Source organism: Branchiostoma lanceolatum, chromosome 3, assembly GCF_035083965.1.
Source record: "Branchiostoma lanceolatum isolate klBraLanc5 chromosome 3, klBraLanc5.hap2, whole genome shotgun sequence".
Taxonomy (NCBI): domain Eukaryota; kingdom Metazoa; phylum Chordata; class Leptocardii; order Amphioxiformes; family Branchiostomatidae; genus Branchiostoma; species Branchiostoma lanceolatum.
Genome location: NC_089724.1, coordinates 18,965,151 through 18,977,537, shown reverse-complemented (window position 1 = coordinate 18,977,537; position 12,387 = coordinate 18,965,151). Strand labels below are relative to the sequence as shown.

The following is a 12,387-nucleotide window of genomic DNA, read 5'->3' as shown; positions in this document are numbered from 1 at the left end:
CCACAGTACCATCAGTTCGCATCTCTTTTACTCGTTTGGAGAGAAAGTTTCTGAACTGCTCCTCTCAACAGCTGACCTTCTGCGGGTGCCTGCCTTGGAACTTTAAGCATAGCTGTTAAGCCTTAGTGCGGGGTAACTCGCACGGTAGACCGAGCGGCCGATAAACATACTGTACTTAGAAAATTAAAGCATTGATTTGATCACAGTTACACAGTCGTTTACCAAGTGTCACTCACTCTCTGACAGCGTCCTTTCTCATCCACATGAATGTCGTCTTACCTTGTCGCCTGACCTAAAACCCAAATGTAAAAACCCTTTTAAGAAGCGGGAGCAAAAGCTCCTCAAACAGTCTAAAACTTTGCCCTCAGCTGTCGCCCTGTCTATGGCACGTCCAGTGCAAACGACTCTGGTATTGCAGGTATGTGCGCCGCTGCACCCCTCCTATTGTACCGGCTGTAGACTCCAATGTTACAAAGCATGCTCGGTGTTTGCGTTAGGGCAATATTACATGACGGGATCACTTGTAATGAATGTTGGAAAACCCAATAACACAAAATGAGCACATGGACGCTTTACATTTAGGCATAGTTGCCGAGCATGAGAGCCCTGCATGGACCCAGCTTGATCACACTTTGTTCCAACTACGTGTGCTGGAAGATATCAGAGTACAGCAAGAATTGTATTCTGAAGTACCTAGAGACCCGCGTCGAAAATACGATGGTAAATCATTGGGGCTAACTTTGCGGTCGTTACGTTGTGGACCATGACCGCTAGCATGATAGACTCGTGGCGGGGACGCATGCGCTAGGCGCCCGAAAGCCTCCGAAAACAAGTCGAGGGAGCTTTGATGAAAAGGACCAGAAGCAAAACTTTCTCGTCCGATGGAAATGTTCTACATTTGAAAACAGTTTGATGGGATCATGATAAGCAGTAGGCAGATGTATTCTGCAAATATATACATTTTTTTCCGATGACGTTTAATCAGTACATTTGGAAGATGGAATTCCCCACCACTTCCCCGCGTACTTAAAAGTGTGGCGCAAGTTTGATGAACAGTGAGTTGTCCCAAACTACGGGCTCACCGCCAAGGAAGTTTGTTGTTTACTCTCGCTGCCACTAATGGCTTTTAAAAGGACATATCTTAATCTGTGTCCCGCTTTTAATGACTTTTAAACAAGTCTTCTTATCACGATGGGAGCTCTTTTAATTCCACTTAAACCTCACACGACCATAAAGGATTGTGGCTTTTGTCTCGGAGGATGGTGGAGTGGTTCAATTATCAAAGGCTCCGTTGCGTAGAGGCGCGAGAATGCACAAACATGCCCGGCTTATAAAGTGTCCTATGAGCAGATAGCCGCCATGAAAACAATGGAAGAAAGGGCCAGAAAGCATGTGCCATCAGAAAACAAGGCTTGGTCCAAAGCGTGTTTTTGAAGATAAGGAGCAAACAGAGGGGGCAGGTGCCAACTGAGGCTGATGTAGGCGACTCAAAGGTGCGCGCAGCCGCGGTAATAAGGGCTGGTGTAGGTTTGTGGAGACGTTACTGTCAGGAACTATGTTTCCCATACCTACCTCAGGCTACCTGTAACAGCAATGTCTAGAAACACCCGTCTCCCATACCTAACTGTAACGGCAAATATAGGTACAGCTATACGATTATTTGTCAAAAGTATGACGACTGGTTAACATAAGGAGCAATAAAGCATCCACGTCTCCATGTATGCAAATGAGCACCCGGTGAAGCACAGACCCTGCATGCAGATGTATCGAGAAGAAGTCATAAATCCACAGTAAAGCACGTGAACCTATATCAGCTGTTTGCTGACCCTGTACATTGGGACCATACACTGTTTACCTGACTCCGACTGCAGCATACGCCACAACACGAATACTCAAGACAGCTAAGTCAGTTGTCGTCCTATTAGAATTTTAATTTAAAAAGTCTGGGAAGAATGGCATGTTGACACTTGCCACATTGTGATCGAATTATAAAAGCGAAACCTGAGCAATTACGCACTCTTAAGCTTGTGCCGTTATGTCCATGATGTCACTAATGTACTTTGTTTTTGCCCTGCTAGATTCTCCCCATACCGTTACATGTGTTTCTGGAAGAAAGGGAGTTCCGCATGTTCTGTTTATCATTGGACAAAATGTCTCCCTGTGCACACATCGTTTTGGCACTCTTTTTTTCGACATAAGGATAAGATCTCGGTTCGGAGTTTTTTCATGATTCGGGGCCGACCTGAACCCGAACCGGAACCATAACATGCCGTTGTCTTTTGCATCATGATTCACCAGACACTATAATCATAAATTACAAAATTACACCAAACGTAAACATAGTGCCATTTTGAACTGTTTTATTCTGGTTAGAACATGTGATACATGGTACTGCATGACATTTCATGCAAACGGCGAACTGCAGGTATGGTTTACTCTTCAAAACAAGGTGTTTGACAAAAGACATACTACAGACATTTTCTTTGCCCAACATGTACATGTGCAACATGTAGCCAGTCGGTTGTCGTTTGTAAATAAAAGTTGTCTGAATATAACTTTATAAAGAATAATTTAAGCTGCTGCATAATAAAGCTTAAGAAAAAACATGTATCGCAAGTCAAGGAAATAAGCTAACGTCGAAAAGTTTGGACTAAACTTGAAACGTCGTTGTTGTCATATGGGCGGGGCTCCTTGTTTGACCACGCCCCCTACACCGCCCTGCAAACGTCTGCTACAGAATCAGAACTTGAAGAATAATTTTCTGTGTGATTGTCATTCCGCAGGCACTATTGCACAGGGCATCATTGGACCGGTACACTATCAACACTCACTTGTCGGGTTCTTACATAACTTGAAGATTTGAAACTGTTTACGGAACGTCTAAGACTGTTCCATCCATCCATATATAGGCCCTTTTACCAACACCTATGGGCATAAATACTGTATCCGTCAGGACACGGGACAAACAACATGGGGCAAATATCTTAAATATACAAAATTTCATCATTGTCAAAATGTTTGCAGTATAAATGACACATACATGATTAGACAGGAGTTCCTGAGATAGCACTAAGCACCTCAATTTGTTGACGACATTTCCTTCACTTGCAGCAAGGTTGTATCTGAGCAGACATTTGCTCTCAGTGCTTATCGAAGTAAAGATTTTAGGTGATAAGATTGAATTAACGTTTTACGTATTACCCAAAGGCGCCCAAGAATCGACAACATAACATCATACAGCTAAGGGCCTCGTCACAGACGGCTATCGTGGACAATTTCCTCTGTAGAGTCGACACTTGGTACATCTTTGTGAGAACATAACCTACAAGTCCAACTACATGTCTCTTAGACATCTGCTTCCTCAAACGGAGACAAGCCAACATGTTCTTTCGTGAAACTCGTATTGCACAAAATTGCCCTATGCCATGACAGGGACCACTGGTGGGGGAGGGGGCTGCATAGATCCACTAACGTTGAAGCGACAAGAGGGTCAAGGAAGCTTCTGTGAAGTTTTTTCCGCGTGCAGTGCAGAGGCAAGGAAAGTGTTCTACGACCCGTCCAGCTCCCACATCCACACTTTGCAGATGTCCTGCCACTGGTCATTGACCGTAAACGGACCGTCTATCGCTCCGGTCGAGACGTTTATACTCCAGTAGTCGAACCCCTTCAGGAAAAACGTGGTCTGGTGGGTGTAGGAGTTGTACGCGGCGTCCAGGTTGTTGGGCACCCCCGGGAACACCTCGCTGATCTCCTTGGGGAAGCCCGGACTCACTCTCTGCCGCTCGACTTCGTATTGGTACACCTGGAACGAATAGGGCGTCTTAGAGGTCTAATGGTTGGCAAACTCCACTTCAGTGATTCATATAGAGACCTAAAGACTACCTACCCTCAAACAAAATGATGTTTTGTCACTCACCAGGTGATCCTTAAAGAAGTATGTGTACCCCACACTTCTGTTGTAGTAGACGGTGTCGATGTTGTCCGGAATGCCGGGAAATCCGTAGCTGATGAGGTTGGGGAAGGGGTTTCCGTTGGCGTCGTGTGTGTAGATCTGTTCCCGCTCGCTGTCGTACTCCCAATAGGTTTCACCTGGACAGAGAAACAGTTAGGATCATATCGACATTATAGAAAAGTCTTCTAACGTTACATGTAAAGTCCGATCTTTTTCGACTATTGTTCCTCTCAACCGTTTCATCATATTCCGCATGCCTGTTCTACTGTTTATTTTTCCTTGGCCCCTATTCTCTCTCAATTTCGTCGAACCCACGAAACGTCTTCTTTCAGTTCGTTTTCTTTTGCTCATTTTCACTAGATTATGATTGTTTCCTAATTATTCCTAATTATTCAAAACAGTAATAGTGTGCCCATCTGCAATCAGAATGACCCCAAGATGTATCTATGGTTTTTCATCATCTTTTGGTGGAATGGCCAAACAAAGAAGTGTTTAGATTTGGGCAAAGATCAAGATCCACCTCAGGACCTAGACGTTTCGTGACCGTTGTTACGAGTACAGAGGGACAGTGGTCGAAGTCCTCGCCTCAGGTAAGTTGTTACATACGTGGCTCTAACCATGTAGTCTATCAGAAACTGGTCACAAATAGGTCTGTTGCCATAGATTATTACAAATCTTAGATACACTTTCAGCAGGCCATTCAGACTTCTTTCTGGGAAAATAGTAATCCAAGGCGATGAATTATGACGTAGACGATACTCTCGGAAAGTTTTTTTGTCTTACTTTTTCTTAACTATCTCAAACGTACCTGCAAAGAAGAAGAGGACATCCCAGGTCCGTGACCAGACGTGGAGGATACCGTCGATTGTACGTGCGCCGATGCCCTGCCACCCCCCGCGGGTGAGGAGAGGGTCTCCGTACCGTGTCCGTCCCTTGGAGTTCTCGTACATCCAGTAGCGACCATCGGCAAAGAAGAAGGTGTTGTAGATGACTCCGGTCATGTAGCCGTTCTCGTCTCGGTTCGGGCGGACCCAGTCGAACACAGTGTCGAACCGCTCTTCGCACTTTCCTGGTGACAAAGACACGGTCACTTGATGGGATCCATTTACACGGTTTGATCATGAAAGCCAATAAAACATGACATTGAGTTTTTGTCCCTTTGCCAATACGCAGTACTCGTGCGTTATGCATGTGACTTTGCAAATATAACAATAAACAAAACATACAAAAAAGACAGATATGTTAGACTTTTCATGGCTTTTCATATCATGAAAATAGTCCACCGCTGTGGTATATCTTATCACACCAACTTGAGTCAAGAGGTCAAAGCAATCAAGCTTGTCCTTCTACCTTTTCGATAATAGATGCTGATGTAATGGTCTCTAGAAATGTGTCTACAAAAAGCTAAAGCTAAACCTTCCGGTTGCAAGGCCTTTCGTAATAGGAGAATAAACATGTGATATGACGTTGTTTCGTTTGCTAACCGCATAAGATAAACGCTCCCTATAGGCTAACGGATATGCACCGTGGTGACTCATGAATCCAGGGAAACATTGCGCAAAGCTGTAAAGCAAAGATTCCGGGGGGAGGGACACGTGGTGCCGAGCCTCGCAAACTCGCTCCCTCGTGACGTCATTCGGCACCACCTGACACAGACGTTTTATCCCTTCTTCAAACACTATCGATCCTAAAAAAAACTCTTTACTGTCGCGAAAATGGAAGGCCGTTGCCTGGAGCAGACTCGCATCCTGACAAACATGTGCACGGGAGATACCTCGGTGATTGATCAAACGAAGATCGTGAAGAATCCACATGTCTGACATGTCGAGGTCTCCAGAAAGGTCTTGGACACCGGCGGAATGACGACACGAGAACTCACGCAGGCCTGACGCTGATGCGCTGGGTCTGGCGGGATACACGGCATTTAAAGGTGCGCAAACAAGTAACAGTTTGCGATGTTACTACCAACATTGTTTTGTTATGCAGTGCGTGGTTGATGTTGCCTAGCAGAGGGGCATGTTTTGGGACAAATGTTTTCCTGTTTTCCCACTTGGAGAAGGTCATCCTATTCCACACCTGTGCCCCACGCCCCCCCCCCCCTGACAGGAACAACGACAATTATTCTGTCGGTAGGGCTGCTTTACCTGACTAGGAAGATATGCTGAAAAGTTTCAAAGCTATATATAACGTTATCTCAGGTTGTTGTACTGGATTGCCAAATATAGATTGTCCGGTGCCTAACAACAGAATACCTATGTTTCGTGTTCTCCACGGTGTTGAGACATTAACAGATTTGCATTAGTTACCTCAAGAGTCGGCAGTAACTTGTACAAAATAGAGAACCTCCTGGCCCATATAGCCAGACGTGACACTAGGATGACAGGTGACTTCGTGTGGCTAACAAAGTGCTGATTAAACAGCATCCGTATTTCACGGGAGTGCATTCGCTTGTTCATGATAATGTCTTTGGCATCTCAATGATTCCCTGTACTCACCATAACCGAGTTCCTGAACAGCTCGCCTGTCCTCGGCCCCGATCTCGAAGTTGTACGGCTGCGGAGCGTAGTTGGGCTGCATGACGGAGTTAGCCCACTCGTGATGGCCTAGTCCCAGGATGTGCCCGATCTCATGCACGGCTACCTTTGGAACGAAATGACATCATGTCACCATAGAAGGACACAAACTATAACCGAGTAACGTCTACTGTATGGTCCAAGAGCTTGCCAGGCCTCCGGAACAAATGCCAAGCCACACATTGCTTCAGTCAAACATTGAACGAATACGGATAGATGTATATTTTCGATGCGTTTAGACCCACCCTGTAAGAGACATTATCTGTTCCCACATTTACACATGTACAGAGAAGCGAGACGAAGTTGAATGTACTCGGTTAGCTTAGTGTAACACTCTCACGTACCATGTATGTTTAACTCGTGTATTGTTGTTTATTTTTTTCTGTATGCAGGTTTGTTATATGTTCGGGTAAGTCGATTCACGACCTGTACCTAGCTATAGCCCATCGAGGCATGAATGTGCAATAAAGGTCTTTAATCCATTCAGTATCGTTCAGTCCACCTGTCTACTAATTCTGTTTATCATCGACAAAAATATAGCATCTAAAAGTGCATAAGTTGTGCTGTAAATTTCCCATCAGCTGCCATATAGACCCGTTGAGTGGAGAGATACCCCCCCCCCATGCAACCCCTATCCCATCAGAAGAACCACCTTGAGCAGGCTGATTCCGTCAGGTCGGTTGACGGTGTAGGGCTGGATCTGGTCGTTGATGTGAACCTCTGCAGCCTCGTCGAACGCATGCGCATACTCTTGTTCTTGGAACTCATTTGGGCAACCCAAGTGTCTCACTACGAGATAAGAAAAACAAAATGTTTGAGATATGACAAAATTCTGTTTGAAGCTACAGTAGTTGTCTCGGGGGAAGGGAGACTCATCCACCAGCAGTCACGCACTGTCTACAGGGTGAGGAAATTCGCAGAGTATCAGAGATACTGTATGTTTTAACAAGTCAGAAAACCCCTCTTTATCCTCTGAAGAGCACCTTAGTACCTAAAATTCGTGGGTTGTGCACAGAAAGGCTGAAAACCCTTTTGGCATCAAATTGACTAGAAGCGAAAGCCTCTTACCCGCCGTAGCTCCACCCCAGGACGAATGGCGGTCTGTGTAACAAAGTACAAAATATCAAGCTTGGACACAACATACACCACCAACAGCAGCCAACTCCGTACCATCTAAATCAAACATCAATATAGGCAGCAAAATCTTCTGTTAATGGACTGTTCCCTAGAAAGAGGGGGAAAAGATCACGGATGAAGACATAGGCAAGGCAGGGAAGTGTCATTGGGGTGGAGAGGTCGGCTAGTGACAGGTTCACAATCCCGGGCACTGTGTAGAGACAGTTGGGGAGAGGCGCCAGTGTTATCAACGATCAGACATGGGCATTGTAAGTAGGAGTTGAAAGTTTGTAACTAGAGTTGTTCGTTAACTATCAGAGATTACCTCCAGAATGCACCATGTATATTTTGCTGTTTAGCACATGTACACGCTCGCAGCAGTCTTTGCTCTCATTGGCACTCTTCTAATTCGTCCCATATTTGACATAACGACGAGTGGTTCAGTGATCAGCCGCGACTCCACAAATGGGACATTCGGCAAAAAGACAAATGACGGGCATGTAAAAAAACGTCTCCTAGTATTACGTCTTGGATAACATTACCAAAAGACGCCATCTTCCACGTTGTATGCATCTATAATCTATCAAATTAATCAAACGTAAACACAAACGATTGGAATGAACTGTCGAGAAAACAAAGCGTTTTTCAGTTATCGGCTAACGACAGGCGGGAAAGCCCACACGAAAGATGCGCCACAATCAATTGAAACGTTTGTCTCGGACATCATAGCTAAGATCTGAGTTCTGATGAGATGTAAACGCACGAGCTAAATTATCAACCATACCAATATACACGCATAATTTGTGTGTAAAATACCCGCCCTGTTCGACCACTTAACGAAGAGATAAAAACTCACCCCTGCCAAATGCAAGGTTGACGTCCACCTCCTCAATGTGCGACACGTGGTCCGGTCGGAACAGCGGCGGGATGACCTCGCTCCACATCCGAAAGGCTTGTTGAATCACGGCGAGCTGCAGATCCCCGTCCAACTGCGAACTGTAGCCTTCTCCCAACAGCCGCCACGTCACGTAGTTATTCACGAAAATACCACGTTTTTTTCTTCTTTCTTCCTGCCTCTCCGTCCACGTTTTGAGAACACTTTGACGCTTTCGACCGTTGCCTTCTGAAGCATCTTCCGTGGCTCGCTTTTGTACGGCGATATGTACAGTCGCATTAGACGTCGCGTTTGTGTCAGCAGAAGAACTGTTGGTGGTGTCGGATGCCGCTAGCGGCACCGTTTTCGTGCCGTTTTTGGCCAGCGTGTGATCAGGATTGCCACATCTTGGCTCGTTCATTTTATTCCTGGTCGCGTCGTCGAGCACACCGTTAATGGTTAGGTTGTTTGCCTGCTGAAACTTTCTGATGGCCTCCTTGAACTCCTCGTCGTCCACGCCGATCGTCGGCTCGCCGTCTCTGCCCATGCCCTCCACCTCCTCCACCATGACCGAGGGGTCGAAGTCTGAAAATATGTCTGGCGCAACGTCCTCGGGTTCAAATATCGTCTGCCTCGACCGATCAAGCGTGGACTCCCAGTCTACCGGCTGGAAGTATCCCAGCCTCTCCAGGAAACTCTGTAGGACGACATTGGCGAGAATCAGTAAGAGAAAACACTAGTGGACGGGTTGAGAACATATACAAGATGTGTTTAACATGAAATGATTTCTTTCGGTTCCCTTATACCTGCCATGCAGGATACAATATGCGGGCACATGATTCCCTTCATATAGCATAGGCGCACATTGAAATGAAGTGAGTTTGAATTCATAATGCGTAATTGTTGCCAGCTTTCCGAGGTCACCATATCCAGGCTCTATATGGTGCCTTTTTAGGTTTCATAGTCCGTGTTGACGGGTGTGATCAATGGACTTCTCGTGTGGGCTAAGATTAGACCAAAAATCTCTGTTTGTCGTGTTAAAGTCTATATCCTGGTGCAGGTCTAATTCTACCTAAAATGAACGATCCCTCAAGTAGGGTACACGATATTTACGCAATGGTTCTTGATTTCTTGGTAAACCACGTATAAACTACATTTATTGATCAATAAATTTCGGCTGTCCTATAAAATACGGCCTTTCCTAGCACGCTGATGAGTTGCTACGTTGCAACAGCTCTACCGACGTGACGGAATTGGAAAAACACAATATATCCTAGGATTTCAACCCGTGTATATCTATGGATCTAGCGATCGTTATATAATCATGCTTCTTCCTGTCAAATGTGTCTACTTGTCATGGAGAACACTTGCAATAAGCAGCCTACCATTTGCGCTATTTTTACAGGCTTATGTTAAGTCTTTCTGGTGACTTGTTAGTGGCAACCGAAATCGTGAACAAACAGAAAAAGACGTCATGAAGATAGGTAGACGCCATGCACATGATTGGTTGGAGTATTGGCGTAATCATAATCTTCAAGCATATATAGCTACAGCTTGTTGTCGTACGTGTTTTTTTCCGCCTTCCAAAAGGCGCATGTTTTTGACAGGACGCCTCGCGAGGCACTTGAAAGACATTCAACCCGAGTAGAAGGTTGTGCGAAACAAGCCGAATAACGATATCATTTTAAAGACATATGAAAACAAACCGAAGCCATACATCTGTTAGGAGGTGAGCGTCATCGTACGTACCGCTGCGTCCCTCTCCGTGACGATGGCGGCAATGTTCACCCTTTCGGCCGCGAGCATGGCGTGGCCAACCCCGCCGGCTCTCCCACCCGGGACGCGGTCGGCCTCGGACACCAGCAGTAACAGAGTGACGAAGGCGTACACATGGCGCAGCAGGCACGCCACTGTCGTCGTGAAGTTCGGCCTCGGCAGCGAAAGCCTGCTTATTCTGAAGACGTTCATCTCTGATGGCGGTACTCACACTTTGTTACAGTGGTCGTCTGAAAATGTCCGTGAACTCGTCGGGTTTGGTCTGTTTTCCCAAGTCGAAATAACCGTAGATGACTACTGTTTCGGCCTAGATCCAGGCGCAACGTCCTCCAAACTCCGGCGTGTCACCACAACTAATGAAAAACAAGAGATTGTGCCGTCTGCCGTGTGTTGACCGTTCTTAAATAGTCGCCCCCTAGTCGTGACGTGGGACCCAGATTCTATATATGGCAAGTTCCCCGACTAATCAGCAGTCGGCGTTTGACAAGGTGTGAGCACAACTACCGGTTATGATTACGGGTGAACTTTACACGCTGGCATGGCATCATCGAGAAAGAATCTGATTACTCTAAAAGCAACGGAAACTATACACACGTACCTTATCATGCGCAAGATACAAATATGCTAGTCACATGACTGTGATTTTAGAAGACATGGATAAACACCTAGCCTAAGGGTTAGAACTATAGGCAGCAATGAATCATAATGCAGAATGCACGTTAAGGGCGCATCTGTGGTGCAGTGTCATATACTGTCATATAAAGTGTTTAAAAATAAATCTAGTTCGCCTTACAGTGGTTGTGTATGTACGGTTTGCTCCGGACGTCCATCCCGTGTGCCTAACTAACCAGTACCGTCCCCGAGGAGGCGGTGGAAACTAGGGGGAGGTCGGACTAGTCGGAGCCGCTTACCAGCTAAAGGTTGAGTACATACTCACAATACGATAAACCGCCGTCATATCCAGGCTCTCAGACGTGACCCTGTCATGGTAGTCTCACACAGGGAACACTCTCGCCTCTCTGCACAAATACACCCATACTTCAGCAAGCCTCTTGAAACGAAGATAGCCGTATCATAATCGTGGCTTTGTTTGTCTTCACAATTAAGGTGTGATATGGACTTTCTGTGTGATGTGGCAGGCTACGAGGGTTAATATTTCACCCCCTTGTTTCGGTAAGATGGTACTCTCCAAGCAGAGCATGGGTTTCGGCTGGTTTTTGACGTGTCTTTAGGTGTTATTGTCGGGCTTTCTACTTAGATAACAAAGTAGAAAGCCCGACAATAACATCTAAAATCACGTCAAAAACCAGCCGAAACCCATGCTCTGCTTGGAGAGTAAAAAGATGGTACGGCAAGACGTTTTTCGGAGGTGTGACTTGGTCAACAGGAATGAATGAGTACTGAACGAATGGTAAACAGAGGACGCAGCCTAGATCATACACTGTTGCCCAACTGACGCCCCGTTTGTGAAAAGGATAAGCAAAATATGACTGTACAACTTGTAACGTTACAGGAGTAGTCTGCTTCATGGCTCAAAGAAAAGGTAGTCCAGATACCGTCTTCTTGTCAAGAAACGGTTCCAGAGCGCAGTTTTCTATGGCACCAGGTATGCCACTGTCTGTGTTCCAACATATCACGCTCTCGGCCCATATGACAACGAACCTAATCATGTCAGAATTTAATGATGTAGATGATTCAATCTTCAACAAAGAAAGCGTTAACGTCTATTTCGAGGTATTTTAGGTCCTTTTTGGGAAGTTGGGATGAGTGATTTTGCAAGAACACGCCGAGAAAAACGCGCACGACATGATTGGAAGAATTACCTTTCAACCGATAAACTGGCAGTCGCCATGTTTAAACGTAGAAAGAACTGAATACGTCGACCAAGATTATGAATCGGATTGTGGCACCAACGGAGAAATGTGGAATGCAAATGACTGGATTCACTGGAATGGCCTTTGATTCCATTGATGACGTAAGATCCAGCCGTTTTGACTGAGGTCAGGGCCTAGGGCTGATCAACAGCACGAACACGACACTCGATAAAAAGGGTGCATCGTGTATTGTGGCACTGTAAAAAGTACCCGTGGAACGTT

At 45.7% G+C, this 12,387-nt stretch overlaps 1 protein-coding gene across 2 annotated transcripts; it reads right to left on the bottom strand.

Moving 5' to 3' along the window:
- Positions 1–2,343: 2,343 nt before the first annotated feature.
- LOC136430829 (matrix metalloproteinase-21-like) lies at positions 2,344–10,782 on the bottom strand. 2 transcript variants are annotated; one of them, XM_066421820.1, is made up of 8 exons: positions 10,265–10,782; positions 8,498–9,212; positions 7,594–7,626; positions 7,178–7,314; positions 6,448–6,592; positions 4,761–5,021; positions 3,917–4,089; positions 2,344–3,802 (listed from the first exon to the last, which is right to left on the bottom strand). In XM_066421820.1, the coding sequence occupies exons 1-8, from the start codon at positions 10,481–10,483 to the stop codon at positions 3,548–3,550; spliced, it is 1,938 nt and encodes a 645-aa protein (XP_066277917.1). In that variant the 5' UTR covers positions 10,484–10,782; the 3' UTR covers positions 2,344–3,547. The 2 variants fall into 2 exon arrangements, with proteins under 2 accessions (XP_066277917.1, XP_066277918.1); XM_066421821.1 differs by lacking the exon at positions 7,594–7,626 and having other exon boundaries at positions 10,265–10,775.
- Positions 10,783–12,387: the final 1,605 nt, after the last annotated feature.